At 52.0% G+C, this 19,663-nt stretch overlaps 1 protein-coding gene across 4 annotated transcripts in view; it reads right to left on the bottom strand.

Annotated features, from left to right (window-relative positions):
- Ttc28 (tetratricopeptide repeat domain 28) overlaps window positions 1-19,663 on the bottom strand; it is a 368,181-nt gene that overhangs the window by 17,514 nt on the left and 331,004 nt on the right. For all 4 annotated transcript variants that reach the window (XM_051176415.1, XM_051176416.1, XM_051176417.1 and 1 more), the window contains 3 exons: window positions 18,507-18,672; window positions 3,560-3,700; window positions 558-702 (listed from right to left, as the gene is read on the bottom strand). In XM_051176415.1, coding sequence (XP_051032372.1) covers window positions 558-702; window positions 3,560-3,700; window positions 18,507-18,672 — 452 coding nt within the window. The remainder of the gene's footprint in view (window positions 1-557; window positions 703-3,559; window positions 3,701-18,506; window positions 18,673-19,663) is intronic.

Here is a 19,663-nt window from a genome sequence, read left to right as displayed (position 1 = left end):
TGGAGGCCTTGCTGAGCCGGGTGCTGAGCGGAGCCTGCCAGGCAGAGACCACGCCACAGTTGTTGCCACCTGCTCCCCACACAATTCAGCAGCAAGTGACAGGCGTGGAGGGGGGAGCATTTCATGGAGGATAGAAGACTTCTGAGAGAGTGTCTAGTCTTCCTCAGTCAGCAAAGCCAGAGCCTTATCAGGGCAGTGTGGAGATGGGGAACGATAGGAAAGGACAGGGAAGAGCGAGGAGGGGCTCGGCCTGTCCAGAAGTAACCATATCTAGAAGGCTGCAGTTGGCAAAGGCTGAAGAGACCTTGAGGAAGGGCCTGGACACAGCCACTCCCCCTGACCAGGTGACGGCCCCTGCCTGCAGCCCCAGTACTTCAGGGAGCTTTCCCCTTTATCCCCGTGCTACTCAGACATGTCCTTCAAATGCACCTCACTCCCTACAGGGAAAAGATGCCAAGTGCCGTCACAGGAAATGCTCTAGGGGGACATGCATGGGCACTGACCAGTAAATGATGTACTCTGGTATCAAGGAGCCTCATGCCCCAGGAGGCACTTACCCCTTCCATGGGCGCGATGAGCAGATCATACAGGGCACGGAGTGGGGGCTTGGCCAATGAGTTCTGCCTCCTGGGGAGAGAGGAAGTCCCGTCCTTGCTGGGTGACACGGTGCCACTGAACAAGCTTGTCATGCTCTGGCAGCTCCTGGGGAGACAGGACGAGGGTAGGAATCAGGCTCAACCCCCCTCCCCCATCACTCTGCAGGGCCACAACAGCATGCTGAGTGTAGGAGTCAGGCTCACACCCCACCCCATCAGTCTGGTCGCCTGCCAACTCCAGCTTCTCTTTGTCCCTTGCACATTGTCATACAACCCTGAGTTCTATGCACAGTAGCACCCATCTCTGTGGTATCAGCTCCATAAGGAGCATCCCAGAGTGCTGGTCCTGTATGGGGCAATTGTACCATTAAGCACAAGGACCAGGAGGGGTCAGTGTAGTCGACAAGGAGAACATCTAGCATCAGTGAACTTACAACCCAAGGCAAAGATCTGCTGGCCAACCCCATCCAGTGGTTGTAGAGGGAGCATTGTGCAGCTACTGGGGGTCATTTTACTAACTCTGCAAGACCCACAAGTCACACTCTCAAAGATGATAAGGATGATTGCTGACACATTCATTCAGAAAACAAGTTTAAGCCCCGGTTGCCTGCTAGGCACAGTTGTGGTCTCCAGGGCTATAAAACGCACTAAACACGCAGGTAAATGGAGAGGAGGTCACAGAATCTGCCAGTCAACATGCCTCACTGGTAGCTAGCACTTTGTGACACAACCGAGCTCTGTAGTGTTTTGGTTTCCACTCGATGTTGCAGGACCTGCAGGGACCGTGCCAGATGCTAGGCAAGCAGCAGGCCCCAAGCCAGAAGGGCTACCCGCACGAAGGACATGAAGTGCCCACCCATGTCCTCTCTGGCTGTGGCTGTCATGCACCCTCCCTCTTCAGCAGCACTGCTGGGGGTGCAGAGGCCTTGGTGACAGGCTGTGCTGGCAGAGTCAGTGACGTGCAGGCGCCTCTGGAGTGATAACTGCACATCCAGGAACACATGGAGGAGTATCTCTCTCCTGAAGGTGAGATGTGCAAAGTGTTGTAGGAAGAGATGACCTTATGGCTGCTGTATGAGGGAGCCTAGCCCAGGGCTGGGGCAAGACACACATTTCCACGTTATACTGGTCCAGGAGCAGGCATGGTCCCCAGGGAAGCCCCCAGGGGCCCTGTCCCCTTCTCTCTCATCTTTGCAGCTGCCGAGGACACAGGCCGCTTGCTCTTCCTTTACAGGGCACAGATTTGTGCTGCCACCGGGCTCCAGAAGGTGGCGCTGGGTCACTGTCTTGTCATCCATCCCGCCAGCTCCAGGCAGAGGGTTTTCTTGGGCTGTACAGTCTTTATTAGTAGGCTTCTCAGAGGATGTCTATTAGTCCACTTCCAGAGGAGTGTACAGCAGCACAGCAGTCTGCCTTGAGCAAGGGGACAGGGCACACTCACCCAAGGATGTATTGTTCATACTCACAGGCTGCTTGGTGTGACTCTCCCTCTGGGGAGGGTGTGATAAGTGATTGCCAGAGCTGGGGCGTGTGGTTGGCCTCAGGTCTTCCTCCACACTGGGTCCATGGAAGTGAGCCCCACCATGGATGGAGCGCTTTCAGGCAACTGGGACGGTCTTTCTTGTAAGCAGGGCTCTGCCTCCACTCCTCCCGTCTCCGGACTTCCTAGTGTACCTGTGCAGCATCCCACCGCATCCCACCTGGCATGCACTGCTACCCCACAGAGCCTATCGCCTTCTGCAGGAGCTCGGAATGACAGTGGATCCGGCCTCTGTCCCTCCATCTGTCCTCTGTACTCTGCTGGTTCTTCTGGCTGACACCGTTCGTGGGAAAGTGCAGGGGCCCATGGAGCTTAGTGGTGCTTAGGCATAGAGAGATGAGACTACAGGCCTGTCCATCAGCCCCTGCCAGGGGCTCTACATCCCCAGCAAGCCGGGGGAGGGGTGCTGCTCCCAGTGGGCTCCCAAGGACCCTAGGTGCATCAGCGCCTGAATACAGGAGTGCTGGGCTGCAATGGGGTCCCAGTGGTCTCCCTTGGTGGCTCTCACATGGTGTGACGTGAGAAAAAGGAATGAGAGCTGTACTCTACAATGGCTGGCACCTGACCCCAGGAGCAGAGCACAGAGTGCAGGCCCCTTCCAACGTCATCTCCACGCAGACTCACTGCCTCTGCTGTGCTGTTCGTGTATCTGAAAGTTGCAAACTGGGTCCTAACTGCCACCCTGAAGGGGGAGGGGAGCCTGCCCCGTCTTCTCAGTGTCACACAGCTTCAACCCAGTGAGGCCTAGGAGGGTCACCTGCACGGGCAGGAAGAGGCAGCACCAGCTTGGCCCTCGAGCCTTTGGCTTTTTCCCAAGGTTGCTGGGCCCTGGGAAGGCAAACACACTCTTATCACCCTAGTAACACAATGGCAGGAAACCAGGCTGCAGCAGACAAGGCAACAGTGGCCATACAGTAGGACTGCCAAGCAAGGCCACCACCCAGCCTCGTCTCCCTGCAGTCCCAAGGCAGCCAGCAGCGCTGGAAGACAGGAACTATAAATTCTGATACCGCCTCAACCAACACCCCCACAACAAAGACAACCGCTACCGCCACCACAGTCACCACTTTCACCACGACCCGCCCATGTGTGAAGTGCCAGGGAGCTGGAGTCAGGTCGGCTTGATGTGGACAAGCTCATTTCTGGGCCACTGCTCACTCCCCCACTGGCTTCTCCTGAGCTGCAGGCCTGTGAGAGCCTCTTCCTGTGGCTGGACAGTCAGCTCAGAGCTGGCTGGCCTGGCAGCACCACAACCCTGGGCTCCATCGTATCCAGAAAGGAAGGTGCTGCCCCCACCTGCCTGAACTGTTGGTGACAAGATGAAGACCAGGCACGCCTCTACAACTGTCTGACATAGCCAGAACTCCACACCCTGTGATGCACGTTTCTGGGAGCGCCCCATAGTTTAGGGCCAGGGCCATACCTGTGCAGGAGGTTATTGTGCCGCACCATCCTCAGGAAGCCAGTGGGGTCCGTCACCGAATTAAGCTGCTTATTCATCTCCTCCAGCTGCTGCTCCATGATGTCTCCAGCCTCGCTCTCCGTCTCACTGCTAGCACAGGCCCTGTGGGAAAACACCAGAGAGCCATCAGGAAGAGGGCACACTGCTGTGGGGGCAGCTTCCAGCTCCCAGGGTTCCCTGCTGCCTTCCACGCTGTGGCTCACATGTGCTGTGAACTGTACCGATGGAGCAGTGTATGAACAGTGTGTGCCCCGGCGTTTAGTACATGCCTTGTGGAGCAGGTCCTCTTCCCAGGCTGGGTGGCACTGGGACAACCCCCAGCACAGGTTGTAGTCTAGACCATTCTAGAAACACCTGCTAATCACTGCACTGTACCAGGCATGGTGTTAGGCCCACAGCACAGCCTCGAAGGACATTTTCAGATGAGACAGACTTGGGTGGTTTTGATGGATGGTACAGGCTCCTTGGAGTCCTCCCCCAGGTAGGACATGAGGATGTGACTAGTTTTGAATTCATTTTGTATCTGCTCTGTGGCGGATTTTAATAAGCACCTCATGACACACTCTAAATAAGCAGAAGTGCCTGTAGAGTCCTGATTTATGAATAAAACGACTAGAGGAATATTTACTGTACATGTTACAACAATGCAGGGAGACAGAGGGCCACAGTGGCCCATACATCACCACACACGCCCTCCTCTACCTGTGACATCTGGAAATGTCAGAGTGGGACCTTGGGGCCCTAGAGTGACCGCCCACTCCTTCCCAGTCAGTCCCTCTGCTGCCAACTCTGTGTGACTTTACACACCTTTTAAAACTTACATATTACCTTTTATTCAAGTGAGAGAGTGCTCTTGTATCCTGACCCTAGCAAACTGAAAATGCAGAATGAATCCTGCCATTTCCCAATGCTGACTGAGATAAGAAAAGTGATACTAATTTATTCACTCACTGCCCAGGAGACCATCAGGCCAGTCCTGAACCAGACGAGATGCCTGTAACCTCAGTGCTTGAGATGTCAGACAGAGCAGGGAAAATCATGAGTTCAAGGCCTGCTTCAATCTGCTAAGACCCTGAGTGAAAGCTGGCAGGTGGACCTCAGAGTTTGAAGCCAGCCTGTTGTACAGAGTGGGTTCCAGGACAGCCAGGGCTACACAGAGAAACTCTGTCTCGCCGCCCCCCCCAAAAAAAACCAGACCCCTTGTTGCAACTGGTGCATCTGGGGCTGGTCTGCTTGAATACAGACAGCCTCTGCCCTGGAGAAGCAGCTCAGCGGAGGTGCTGGATGATCATGGTAACTTCTGCACATGGAGAGTAAATGGCGCCACGCAGAGAGCCTTCGGCGCAGACAGGGCCTGGTTTGGCCACTCTTCCGATGGCTGTAATGGGAGACAGCAGGACCTTTGAGAAGAGCTGGTGTTACAGCTTAGTTGGGAAATTATCAAGGCCTCAGATGGGTGGGGCCCTGAGCTGGCAGAACAGTGGGGGGAGGCACCCTGGTCAGCTGTGTCCCGGGCACCAAGGCCGGCCTCTTTCCCCTGTAGTGTGAACAACACTCTTTTGTTTGTGGATCTCCTTGCCTAAGGACTCTAGCTTGAATGTCTTGCCCTGGTGAGGGCCCCGCTCTTGCTTATTGTGGGGCTAGCAGAGGTCAGTGTTTAGATCACCAAGCTATGGAGGACAGAGGGCAAAGGTCATAGCATAGACTGGGAGGGTGGGAGAGAGTACCGCAGTCAGCAGCAGCCTCCCCAAGGTGCACGCCTAGCCTGCTTGTATCTACTCCAGCTCTTCCAGAGCCTAGCCTGCTACTCTGGCAAAGATAAATCGTCCTGGCCAGGGGTGGGCTCCAAGATGCTCATTGTGGTGACTCCCAGGAGACAGCTATGAGTCAGTGCTGTGGAGCTGTGCCAAAGCTCATCCTGCTCTAGGGACAGATGGGGGGTTGGCAGGAAGGATTTCCACTTGCAAGCATGGCCTCCTGGTCCCTGTAAGCACATGTCCACCAAGTGGGCAGGAGTTCTGCACAGGCATGCCATTGTTTATGCCAGAACACCCCTCACTAACTCATTCCCATTCCCTGCCTCAGAGCTTCTCTTGTACCAGTGAGCAATCACTTGCTGGAGTAGACAGCATGAAGTTGCCTTCAGCCCCTGTATGCAGGGCGGAGACTTACATGTCGATCTGAGCCCCCTGGTCTTAGAAGGATAGTTCCTTCAAATAAAAGATCTTCCCACCGAGGGAGTCCATCTGCTACCCCTGCATACGTTCAGTGCCTCCGACACCCCTGCCCTCAGAGCCAAGTGCCTTGCACGTTTCCTGGGATGCTCACAGTCCTCCCAACAGCTGAGAAACCATGTCCCAGAAGCCACTAAGTAAAGTGCAAGAAATGGAAGAAGTTGGACATCAGAAATGTTCTCGTGGACAGCAGTCCAGCCCCTCCGCTCTTTCATGGTTAGTCTCAGCAGAGCTTTAAGAGCGGGAGAGTCTGGCCTTCATGGGCTTGTCTCAGCAGAACCTCATGCTGGAGAGGACAGAATGGACGGTGCCATTGACACCTGATCATAAAGATGTCCCTTTTATGTCCACATTCAGGGAGATCTGGTTGTGGCTTCCCGAGGCTGGCTCTGGACTGTGAAAAAACAGCCATAGAAGGTGGCCATCCTGCGTTGGAGCTGTGAACTGCAGTTGCCAAAGGAAACAGTTGAGCAGTGATGGATGGCCCTGCCCATGCAACCCCACCTTCCTCTTATGTGGAAAGGCTGAGCTGCAGTACACTGAGTCCTTAACCTCGATATAAAATCCCTCTTCATTCAAGCTTTGGAGAGGGACCGGTGTCGGGGGGAGGACATGTCCCCAGAGACCTGTTTGGCTTTGGTGCACCAAGTTGGCAATGCCACACCCAGTAGTTCTGATACCATTGAGACGAGACACACTCAGGAAAGGATCAGGGGCAGGGAGCGGCCGACACAGGCCGCTCTCCTCAGCAAACATCACATCCCAGGCCTTACACCACACAGTAGGCACAGACCCTGATGCCATATTGTGTGTTCAAACCCTCTTTGTCCACAGCCTGGCATTCAGAAATCTGGTTACTGATACACACCCCTCCCCAGATCTTCTGGGAAAGGTGTCTGCTTCCTGTCACTCTAGAAATGGCTGCTCTCTGTATCCTCTGGAGGCCAAAACCATTACCTTCCTGTCATCTCTAGAACAAACCTGGTTCTCCCTTCCTCCGTCCCTCCCTCCCTCCCCACATCTCTCCCCACCCCTGCCCACCCACAAATGATCAGTGCATTCTTTCTGACTTGTCCTTAAACTGATAAAAGAATAAAAATTATCTTCCAAAGTGGTTTTTAAAGAAAGTCTCTTGAACCCTGGGGCGATCTCGTCTGTCCTGAGGTTCTGAGAGGAGGAGCTCACAGTGTCGGTCACCTTTTCTACTTTGAGGAAGTACAGTGGTCACAACCAGCTGTCAGGGCACAGAAAGCTGTAATCGGGCTGAAGCCTCGTTTCTTGGTGTCTTTAAGTCTTTGGTGGCAGCATGCTGCAACAGCACCCTCCCTGATACATTGATGTGTGATGTGGATAGAGCCCAGTACAATCCCTGTGGATGCTGGGAAGTGGGGTATACCCCCGGGACACAAGGCCAGAGACCTGCCTCCTTGCAAGTGAACTAGGCTCATCACAGGGGATGGACAGTGCGGGCACAGCATCAGGCAGGTGGGGAGTGCCCTGAAGGGACATTTGCTTTCCCACTCTGGTTCCTGTGAGGGCTGGGAAGGAGGCAGATGCACACATACTTCCATGCACATCTGCCACTACACCCGGGGGCGAACGTGAGAGTCTGCGACACAAGGCACACTGTGAACATGACAGTTGTGCCTGCATTGTCACCTGCAGTTTTTTTTTTTTTTTTTTAATCTCTTCCAGTAGTATATGCATCCCTTGGTGAAAATGCTGGTAGTCAGAAAAACAGTGCAGTCGCCTACTCTCCTACACCTACTTTCTTCTGTCCCTGTGGTAGGCATTGAAGATTGACTGCAGATGTGGACAAGGGAAGACACTGAAGGTATACACACACACACACACACACAGAGTAATCGAGCACTGATGCCCAGGGTGAATCACAGCCCACATGAGAGGGCTATGTGTGCATGCAGTGAGTGAACACATACACACACCCTCTACACAGAAAACGGGAATGCGCCCGCGTGGAAACACACAGTGCTGGACTTCTGGCCCCTGTTCGGGGAGTCAGAGAATGGCCTGCTGGCCGGCCAGCTGACCAGAGAGGAGCGGGGAGCAAAGACACAGAAGAGACTACTTGATGAGCGCTGCCTCAGCCTGCCACTGCCCCCTCCCCGGGGTGGGTGCCGCTGCCCCCCCGCCCCCGTGGGGTCTCCTGGAGCTTGACCTTATAGAGGTGTCCCAGACCACCCACCTCTGCTTACTGGGAGCCAGGCCATTGAGGGAAACCACCCAGTTGTGTGATGGCATGTGCAGCGCTAGTGTGTGTCATGCTCAGGACCAAGTCGACAGGGAAGTCACATGATGCAACACAGGTGTGTGAGCTCTGGCAGAGCTCAGATTCGCTGTGTGTTTGGTTTTGAATTCATTTCTGTTGCTGCTCACTGAGAAACCCTTTCCTGCCACCAGCCTTCCCATCCAAGCCTTTGCTTCGGTCACGTGACCATTCCTTATTGTAGTGCCAGCTTACTTTCCCGATATCACCTCCACTACCGCCTGGGAGGAGCCTGCTCTGCCTGAGCTGTGAACCTCCCACTCACAGACAGATGTAGATTTGTTCTACAGCACTGCTCATCAGCCCTGGTCCTGCTCACAGAGATCACGAATGAGCCAGTGAGATCTGGAGAGGAGCTCCAGACTGTTCGATGTCACTACCTGTGCCTGGGACACACACCCTGCCCAACAGTGTGGGATCAACACGACGGGAAAACTCCACCACACCCGGGGCCTTCACGTCAGCCACTGGAAATCACAATCCTACTGGTTCCACGGCAGTTCCCAGATCCCTTTCTTCCTGGAAAATGCTTCCTGTGAGGCGACTCTGTAGGAAACGACATTCTCCTGTTTTTACAGGGTTGGCTTGGGCAATGCAGAGAGTTTGCCGGGCAGGGGAGGGGGAGCTGCCCCTCTCTCCTCCTAATTGGATTTTCTGAAAGGACCAGCTCCCTTCCCCTCCTCCAGATGCTGGGGAGGAAGTACCGCACAAAAGCTGCTGGCTGGTGCCCTTCTCGCCTCTTTCTGCCACATTAACCCAGTAGGGGGTTTAATAGCCCAAGATTTTGAGAAGCTGTTGTCAAGTCATGAAAGCCCCCAAATGCAGCTTAAATGGTTATTAGCTGGCAGGAAACATCCCCTGCATTCTAATACTGCCATTTAAATAACAATAATAAGGAAAATAACAAGAAGTGTAAACGCCTTGCCTACACAGTCATGATTACACCTACCACCCACAGTCCATGGGGCCTGTGGATTTAGGATTTACTTAGGGCCTTGAGTATGGCTTTTGGTTTGGTGGACATGCATGATTCTATCACCAGCCAGCAGATGTCGCCCAAGTCATCTATCAGTGCACTGGGGAGCTTCCATGGTATTCCTTTAAACAATCCTCTACACACACACACACACACACACACACACACACACCAACACAATCCACTTACAGACGACAAAGCCAAGGGGCTCCTTGCTCTATTAAGAGCCACAAAACATACATATTTGCCAAATGGAAAGGTGCAGAATTAATTGGGAAAGAGGTGGAGTTTGTGTCCCTCAGCTCCCTTGAGGCTTCTGTAATTAATAAGCATTTGCAGCCTTTGATAAGTATGGAGGTACCATAGACGTGCTGCATAAAGCAAGCTTCCACAGGCGCCGAGACACTCACAGGGCTCCTGCATGGGACTGAAAGGGAAATGACAAGGGCAGTGACAGCCAATGCCACTGCTGCTGTGGGCTGGGCCCTTCCCCTAAATCACTGCCTTCCTCACAGGGGCCGACCAGGAAGACACATGTTTCCATTGTCCCTAGAAAGTGGAAGTGCCCCAGTTAAACTGGCATCATCTCCTGCCCTCCTCACCCCCTTCTGAACTGCTGTGCAGACAACAAATGTACAGTTGTACAGCAAATGTATCTTTGTCTTATGCCAGGAACTCCCTAAAGGAAGTGCTTTCTCTCTCTCTTTCAGATAGTGAGTACAAATCGGATAGGCAATACAAGAAAGCGATGACGTGGTTTTGAGTGTCTAAAATTACCCAGTAGTTTTAAACCTCTTTATGTCTACCGGATACTTTGTTACAATGTCCACAGATACACTAGTAAATGCTGCCTGCAGCCTGCAGCAGCAGTGGCTGCCCTGTGGCTTTATTCATCCTTCTGGGGAGAAGCAGAATTGCAACATCTTCCCCAACACAACAGGTTTCTATGGTTACACAAGACATAAATATATTATATGTCCTGTGTCATGCGGAAGGCCCAGCCAGGCGCTGCGTGCAGAAGACCCCCAGGGGGACAGTACTCATGTGGATGGCTCTCTGCAGCCAGCTAAATATTTGTTTCTGGGCTTATAGCAGGAGAGGCAGGGGACCTGCCAGAGAGGCTGTCTGCAGTACTCACACTCGGTGCTCACAGATGCATCTGATGCAGCCATACTGCGAGCCACCTCCTGCTTTGTGGGGCTTGAAAAGTGGTCTCTGGTGAGCCCCAAGGGTTAGAAGCCACATGTGCTGTCCCTACTCAAAACGGGGTGGCCTGGATTCTCTTGTTGGTTCTGTGGATCCAAATTATTCTCCAAGGGCTCTGCATTTTTTTTTGTTTGTTTGTTTGTCTTCATGCTTAAAGAAGCATAATTGGGTAGTGGCTGTTAAGAACCAAATTAAAAAAAAAAAAAGTAGTTTCCACTGGGATGGGACAGGGTTGGCGACTATATCCATGAGTTAGTATTGCATTGAGAGAGACAAGTCTATCATTCCACTGGGGGCAGGATGTTGGAAAATTAATGCAAAGAGCAAAGGCAGGAACAGCTTGGATTTCTGCAGTTATTTTTGTTGTACAAATTGCAAAGCAATCCTAGATGAACAACGGCTGCTGCCTGTGCAGTCCATCCTTGCCCGCTCACCCCTGGGTCATGAACTGCTGTCCCACCACCAGCGTTTCCAGAGCCGTGGGGCAGGGCAGTGGCTGGTCTTAGGGCAGTCGAGAACTTATCTCTCTCCACCCTCTTTTCTTTTGTTCTCCATCCCCAAAGATGGGTCTTTGTACCTCAGGCTGGCATTGAACTCCCGATCCTCCTGCCTCAGCTTTCTGAGGATGCTGCGGCATCCCCCTTTTAATGATTAGAGAGAAGAAAGGGTAGGTCGACACTGTCTAGGGAAGAAGGGAGCAGAGTTCTCTGGAAAGTCGTGTTTGCTCTGAGGAGCTGCACACTGGTGTTCATCAGAGCAGGGGGTGTAGCCTGCTGCAGGACACACGTTCAGGCTCAAGGTGCTCGATAAGGATCCCTCTCTTAAGTGCGGACACTCTGATGTGCAGAGGTCACAGGCTAGCTGGAGCACATCTCTGTTGCCCGGTGAGCTAAAGATCTGAGCTACTATAGATTGCTCATTGAGATGAGGCCTCCCAGTGAGCCTGGATTGACTTGAAGACAGGCAAATATCAGGCTGAGGCTGTGCCAAAGGTTCCCCCCCGGGTCTGAGGCCATCTCAGCTGGCTGCTATATATGCCACACGCACGATGCAAAGCCAGCGTTTCTGGGCTGCAGTGGAGAGCGCCAAGTGTGGCATTTGGATTTGATTTTAGCATTTGAGTCACAGCCCAGATGAAAGAACAGAGGGGTGAGGATCCGATCAAGGGTAAGGCAGGGTTTGACAAAGGATGGGATGGGGAGCAGGAATGGCTTCCATCTTGCCGTTTTGTCCCTTTGCGCCATGTGATAACCCTGATGTACTGCCAGCGTCCCGGTGGGCTCCCCACCAGCTCTGGCACGCCAGCCAGTTATGTCATTCTGTACCGCTGGATTGCTCTGCCCTTTTTTTAGACAACCCGCATCTCTCCCCACCAGCAACAGTTCTCTGGGAGCCTCTTCCATAGAGGGAGGTCCTCTTGCTAATCCCAAGCAGCTTTGAGCATTCAGTCTCCTACTGAATGGCCAACACTTCAGGGTTTAATTATATAAAATCTCAGATCCCTTCCAACTCTCAAATGGAATCCATGGTGTACAAAAAAAAAAAAAATAATAATAAAAATAAAAATAAATAAATAAATAAAATAATAGCTGTGAGAGAGCCCACAATGCAGAGAGCTTCCCGGTCTTTGAATCCAGTGTGCTTCTGTGGCTACATCTTCCGGCAGAGCCGGGCCAGGCTCCTGCTGGTATGTGTTTGTGGAGATGAGCACACTGCTGAGCACAACCAAAGTGGGCTGCAGAGCAACGGTTCAGCCACATGCATCACGGGCTCACTGAACGAAAAGGCAGGAAGAGCTGGTGACGCCCACCCACTGGTCCCTTCATCAGATACATACAACACAGAATGGCCACACAGCATCTGCTCCAGGCCCAGTGTCCAGAGAGACAGTGGAGGCGGCAGAGGAGGGATTCTTAGTGGCGTGGTTGCAAGAGGCGAGGTGGGCATAACTAAGAACAAGAACGCGTCTAAAGGAAGGACATGGGCACGCAGATGTGGCCCCCAGTGCCAGAAGGCCTTGGGAGGACACCAACAAGAGGCTCATGCCGAGGAGAAGGCAAGCTTTGCGTGGGTAGAAACGGCAGGAAGGCCGACCTCTGCTGAGCACACACCGTAGGTAAGGGCTGTGCCGGGAGGGGCCTGGAATGACCCAGGCTTATGGTTCCTAGCCACACTACAAGGTGAGGATGGTGGGGCTCTCTGGTGAATGAGGACAGGAGATCGATGGGCTACTTGCTCCCAGCAACGCAGCTAGAAACTAGTGGCCCTGAGATGTGACTGCAGGGTTCATACTTTCCCATAGCCACTTCCCTCTCAGGTGTCCTCCCTGCCATTGTCATCAGTCATCTGTGGAAGGTCCGTCTGTCAGACTGTCCGCAAGGTCTGTCTCACCGGGTCCTATTAACACCATGTTTGCCTCCTGGCAGCTCTTCCCAGCATGCACTGGACATCCCTCGCTTGATGCTCTCCCCTGAAACACGTGTATGTGCAACATTGTCTTATATCAGTCATCCACTTTTCTTGTTTTCAACTACATATTACACACGCTCAGCTACTTATGTGTAGTCACTATACCACCTGGTTCTCTCGCTCTTGAATACGTGCACTTCATGTCTCCCTCCCTCTGTAGCCCGCGCTGGCCTTCACCTCAGCCTTGCAAGTGCTGTTCTAGCTGTGTTGTTGTTACTGTACAAATAGCAAGCCTAAAAGCAGATTGGTAAGGAAGGGGTTATTTTGGCTCACACTTCCAAGTCATAGTCCATCACCGAGGGCACTCAGGGCAGGAACTCAAAGCAGGAAGCATGGGAAAAGCTGCTCACGGGCTCGTGCTGTGTATGAGCTGTCTCCTACCGCCCTGAGCTACCTGCATAGGGATGGCGCTGCCCACGGTGGGTTCTCCCCTTAACCTCCTTTCCTCTACCCAAACTGTTTCTATTTTCATGTCAGATACAAAATCTAGACTCTGCATGAGAGAAAATGTCATTTGCCTTTCTGTTTCTGGCTTATTTCAAGTAACACGATGATCTCCAATTCCATGCATTTCCCCTAAAATGGCATAATTTCATTCTTTACAGATTAATAACACAGCACTGTATGTACGTATGTACATACATACATATTGTATATCCTTTATCCATTTGTCTGCTGATGGACAGCTAGGCTGGTTCTGCATATTGGCTATTGTGAACAAGGTCCCGTGAATGTAGGTATGCAGGCATCTTTATGGAGCCTCATTTAGATTTCTTTAAGATGAACCCAGGAGTGTACACTCTACATTTGTCAGATTGTCCATTCACACTGCTTTCTTTGTATAGTTTCCAAAAAAAATCATAATGGAAAATTAAAGCTACGGGAAAGCTTAAAGGTTTCCGCCGTGAATGCTGACATGCCTCCTGGCTTGACCCTGGCATTCCCGGTGCTTGCTGCATGTCTACCCTGCTCTTCCAGTCCTCTGCTTAATTTCTTATCTGGGTGCAGTTTAAATGACACACAGTGAATTACAGTAAAGTGTGTTCAACTTCACAAGGCATATTATTAGCTGGGAAACAGTACTTATGCATTTTAACATAAAATATGTATACAAAAACTACACAAAATGAACTTCACAAATCTTAAACATTGAGTTAGACAGGGACATTGTGCTAAAAACCCTGTAAAGAATAGAAAGTAAAAAAAAAAAGAAAAAATAGAACATTCCTTCACTATTACCCCTGCCCCATGTTGGAGCCGACTTTGCCCTGCCCTGTCCCTACAGAGATGACTGGAGGAAGGACATGATCCTAGTTGCATAGTGTCTGCCCTCCCACGTGGCTTGCTGTCCCTCATCACAGGCTCCGGGGGCTTCCTGTGCAATGCCCACATTTAGTTCAAAGCTCTTACTGCAGAGGACCACAGCTTGCAGAACAGTGCTGGGCTGATAGCAAGTCCCCGGCATCAGAGGCTTCCCTTTCTCCTGGGCACACGGTCACAGTGGAATGACATGACATGTCCCCAGTGAGGGTCACAGAGGAATGACATGTCCCCAGTGAGGGTCACAGAGGAATGACATGTCCCCAGTGAGGGTCACAGTGAGGGTCACAGAGGAATGACATGTCCCCAGTGAGGACTGGCTTCACTGCCCTGCTGGAGGCTTCCCAGGGTGATTACAGGGCTGCAGCCACCACAGTACACAAACCCGCTCCTCCCTCCCCTCTCCCCCCACCAGCATCCATGAGATCAGTTTTTACCACTTTATCCCTACTAGTAGTTCCTTATGGTTTAAGTCGCACTTCCTAAATGACTAATGATATGGAATATTTTTGATGTGTCATTGAATAATTTTTAAAATTCTGTTTACATTCCTCTCTATGTACATTACTGCTATGAAACCCCATGAGAATTTACTTCTCAGTAACAGCATGCAGCTAGTATGTGGCGAGAGTCAGGAAAACTAACAGGGATCCAAAGAGCTTGGTAAGTCATCCTACAGGCCCACCCATCAAAAGACTGAGGGCCTGCCTCAGGCGACTGTGGTGACAGGGACCCTGTCTTCTCAGTATCCCATACACTCGGCTCTCCTCCCCTCCTCTGGGCCACAAGGGCTTGCAGTCTTTAGAATGGCTGCTGTCTTCATATACGCCACATAGCCAAGCCCATTTTGAGGGGAGCAAAAATGGCCAAGGTAATCGTGCAGGACAGCCCAGGGAGCTGTGTGTGAGACCGGCAGGTCCTGTCTGTGTCTGCGTGGGAATGGGTGAGGCTGAAGGAATTCCAGGGCTCTTCTTATGATGGGGCTTCACGGGAAATATTTTTATTTCAAGAAATGCCTAGGGCAACACATTTGCATTTGGAAAATAATTTTTCAAACTACAGAAGCCATTCTCTGTTCTCAGAGTCACTGTCCTGAGATACTTTAATTAATGGATGCGTCTGACTGCTTAGTAACAAGAGAATTCTCCATTTCCCCATCTTGCACCTTTTTCTTTCCTCTGCTGTGCTGCTAAGGTCAGCGAGACAGAGAATGAGAACACAGTAGGCCAAACGAAGTTCCAGAAGAGGAAAATAAAAGGTCTACCAGTTTCCAAAAGGACGGCAGCATTTGGGAGGATGGCGGTGGAGGCCTTGTGCTTGGTTTCCTTTTCCCCTTAAGAGCATATGAGCACGTGGCTCCCTTGCCCTGGACGGCCTGCCAGCACCTGACTTTGAAGGCCTTTTTCTAAAGCCGTATGTAAATTCTAAGTCCATGGTTCAAGCAGCTGGGCACCCTGGGCAACTAACCAAACCATGCTGGGCCTCAGCTGGATGCTCTGGGACAAGGGTGCACACGCCACCTTGGTTGCAGCCACACTAAGCAGGCACAGGCACCTGAGTCTAGAGAGAAGGCGACTGCAAACTGTCCCATTTATCTCTTCTTTAGCCAGAGAGAAGAAAAGGTAGGTCTCAGCAGGGGGCGGAGGGGGCGGTGGGGGCCACCAGCCAGCAAGTCCTGAATGGCTGCTAGTCACTGGAGTGCACTGAGATCAATGTGTCGATGGAGTGTCTCTACTCCAGGCCAAGCAAGAGGACTAGCCCCAGGCTTCTTTCCCTCTCCGCTATACTTCAGCTGTAATTCCGTGTCTTTTAAAGGCATACACTCTAAACTCAAGGCCACTGTGGTCCCAAGTCCCCCACCCCATTCACTGTAAACCTTTTACCTCTAGGGCTTAAAACTCAACATTGAACCAAAGCAAGAGGAAGCAGGCAGGAAGAAAAATATAAAAACCCATGAAAACAATTACACAGCAGCCACTGTGGTTTGAAACCGGGCACTCTGAGCGTGCACACCGTCCTCTAACCCTTTCTCAGCTTGCTCCACCTGCTCTGGAAATGGTGGTTTCTCTTATCTATAGTCAGGCCCACTCAGGCATGGCCCAGAGCCTTCCCAGCCTCAGCTTCAACTCACTGTGAATGCACAGTACTGCTGTGGGGGGGGTGGGGGGGCGCAGTCCAGGTCCCTGACGCTTCGTCTCAGTGGGCTTCCCAGTCCCACAGCACACAGACACCACTAGTCAGACCCTTGGAGCAACCAGCATAGCACTGCCAGTGGGCAGGGCTGGAAGGACAGACACGGGTCTGAGAGAAGAGAAACAGGAAGGAGAGCACGGAAAAAGTGCTCACACCTAATGCAGTCTCATCGCCAACCGCCCCTCAGAGTTCCCGGGTTCTCTGCCTGGCTGTGGTGTTGCTGTAAGTGGATCAGTAAAAGCTGCCCGCCCTGGTCATCGCTACCCCAGTATCTGACATAGAGCAGAGACTTCTTCTACAGAGCAGCTGCTCCAGTCCTGGGGTGGGGGTAAGGACAAGAGCATGATGGCCTCATGTCCACTGTGGGAACGGCCTTGTGATGGACACATCTGAGTCCTCTGACTCTGTTAGAGGTGGGCACTGCCTGGTTTGCCATGCTCGCTCTTTTTACTTCTCACTTCAAGCATGAAATCCCATGGGCTCAGTCCCCCTGCACACGGCTTTGTGTGCAGGTGCAGCTTTGTCTCCCTTTGGTCTGACCTCGCTCCCAGGATTTATGATTTAAATCTCAGAGGGCATCCACACTTCCATCTCTTTGTGGTTCACTACGGTGTCGATCCCCCCCCCCCTTGACCACCACAGCGTGGCCCCAGGCCAGCCTGGTCTACACAGCAACCACAGTGTGCATATGGGCAATGCCTGCCCATCCTTCATAAAAACCGGAGCTAGAAAATGACATTTTTATATGCTTTGGCTGTTTTCTCAATATATGATATTCATTTTGATAATGGAGAACAGAATAGGCCTGGCCTGGGAGTCTGTCTGGGCGAGGGCTAGATTGTCCCTGGCTGTGACACCGGCACGGTTGTAAGCAAGTCCCATTTCCCTTATGTCACTGGTTTCTGATTTATGCCACTGGAGATCTGAACCAGGTGATGCTACAATGTCCAGTGGTTATTCTGTTTCTCATGCAAGAGCCCCTCTATCAGTATATAGGTACCCCAACAAGCACATACACTTGGAGCCGGGCAAAGTGCCCACAGGAGCAGAGACACCCTGGGCTCTGTGGTTCCAGACCATTCAGGACAAAAGCAGAAGTTCTGCCCAGGCCCAGCACTGACTGCCATGGACAAGTCCTTGCCACTGAGGCTCAGGGCAAGGGCAGCCAGCACTGTGGAGCACTGGCCAGTACTGTCCTCATCAGAGATGCTCAGCAACCCACTCAACCGTCAAAAGATGAGGCCTGTTGATGCTTCCTCATGGAAAGAAGGCCAGAGGTCCCTCTCCTGAAGCTCAGGCCATTCGCTCTCTCCTCCCTGCCAGCTGTAAGTAACCCTGCCCCTCCCCCGCTGCACATGGTCTTGGGAGGCACTAGCAAATTGACACTGTCATCTGCAGTAGTTAACGCTCTCCTGGGAGAGATGTGGCATATAGACCACAGGTTGGACATGCGCACCTAGAGTGTATGGGAGGCAGAAGACAGCTGAAGAGGGATGTTTTGGTGATACAGGTGTTCGGGGACCAGCCATGCTTTTGTAAGTAGCCCCTTACCCATGTTCTGTAAGGCAGCCATGTAAACTCCTTCAATTACCTATTTGGACTTGGGTGGAATACATCTGTTGGTGGTGCCCTACCTAGACTGAGTAGATGTTTTTCATGAGAAACCACACATTCGGCCACCACTGCCTGGGGACTTGGATGCTTACAAATACACTTTGGTAGTTTTCTTTTTGAAGGAAGTGTTTGGAGGAAACCACTTTCCACACAGAAGATGATCCAGCATTGTAGTAGCCCATTCCCCTCACACCACTTGTAGAAAGCTGCCTCTGTCTCCAGCCCTGATGTCTGTGAGGCAGACTCTCTCTACGTCAGCCCCCAACATGCAGGCCTCTAGAGGTTCTGTCACTCGGTACCAGCACAAACTCAGTGTCCCGGTTATAGATAAGTGCAGCCCTTGTTTAAGTTGGCTTCTTATGTTACCTTCACAGTCATGCTTGCAGTCAGTGCTACCTCTTGCCCAAGGAACCCACATCTCGGAAGAGGTCCTTCCCAGCCCTCCAGGGGGCCGTGCACGCCGGACACTCTACTGTCCACTGCAGTGGCTGCCCTGAGACCAACAGTGCATGCGAGTCCCACAAGGTTCCTTTTACTGGTTCCTGCCCCAGCAATCCCCAGAAAAACCACCGACACTGGAACAAAGATGAACTAGGCACATCCTCCTACCTGGAGTAGTAAGACTCCACTCCCAGGGCCTCCCGGACGCTGACAACGTGCTGCTCCAAGGTAGAGCTGGTCGCTATGGGCAGAGATGCATTGCTGCTGGCTTGGAAATCACTGGAACCTTCCACTGAGTTATCACCCAGGTAATGTTCATGAAACTTCAGGATTCCTGTAACAAGGTGATCATGGCAATGTCATGGATGGTTGGGTAGCAGGAGATCGAGCAAAGGTAGGAGAGGGGAACTTTGGTGCTGTGTGATTTCTTTTGCCAAGCATGCTGGGATCCCATGGTTTCAGGCTTTCTAAACTGGGGCAGTGCCCAATCACGGCCCACACAGTAAAGACACGGGGCTAGCTTCTGACGATTCATGCAAAAGCCCAAGTTCCAGTTGCTTTCTGTGCCACTTTCAGAGTGAGGTTCTGGGGACTTCTGCCTCGTGATTGGTATGTAGGTGGTCAGATCAAGCCCCAGAAGAGACTGAAATCCTGGACAAATCCAGAACTAGCCAAGTGGAAACTGTTTTAAAAGACTTCGTTTCACAAGAGCAAACCATAATAAGCACATAGCCATCTTAAGATAAGACCAACTGGTCAATAGCCACTAACGGTTTAAGGGAGAAGAGATGGTTCTGTGAAATGGAGGCAGCCCATGGTGTCTTCCTGGCAATAAGCACGGGCTGTATCCTTATATGGTAATGAGGCATGCTGTTGATCCCACGATTGGATCAGAGCCCTGGCAAAAGTTTTGGTCTCATTAACAGCACAGAGAACAAAAAAGGACACAACAGGCACCTCGTTACACATGGCTCATTGTCACATGGATCTGGGCATGCCACCTGTCAAACGTGTCCCCAGCAATGCAGCCTCTACAGAGAAGGCTCTTGACATCTGCCAGCCATCAACTGTGTGTGAGAGTGTGAGCCCCACTTGGGGGCAGGGGTACAGACATCATTCATCGTAAGGGTGTTGTTATTTGTGGGAAGCCCAGGTGAGCACGAATGTGAGGGGAAGAGGGTCTTGCTGACAGAGCAAGCCCAGCTGCTCAGAAGCCATGGTCCCAACACCATGGCCTTTACTGCAGATTGAGAGAAAAGCTTGTCACTTCTCCCTGGCAGCTGAACTTTTTACAGATATGCAAGCGGCCCATTCTTCAGGATTCC

Source organism: Phodopus roborovskii, unplaced genomic scaffold (assembly GCF_943737965.1).
Source record: "Phodopus roborovskii unplaced genomic scaffold, PHOROB, whole genome shotgun sequence".
NCBI classification, from domain to species: domain Eukaryota; kingdom Metazoa; phylum Chordata; class Mammalia; order Rodentia; family Cricetidae; genus Phodopus; species Phodopus roborovskii.
The sequence above is the reverse complement of the archived record's forward strand: the minus strand, read 5'-3'. Positions and strand labels throughout refer to the sequence as shown.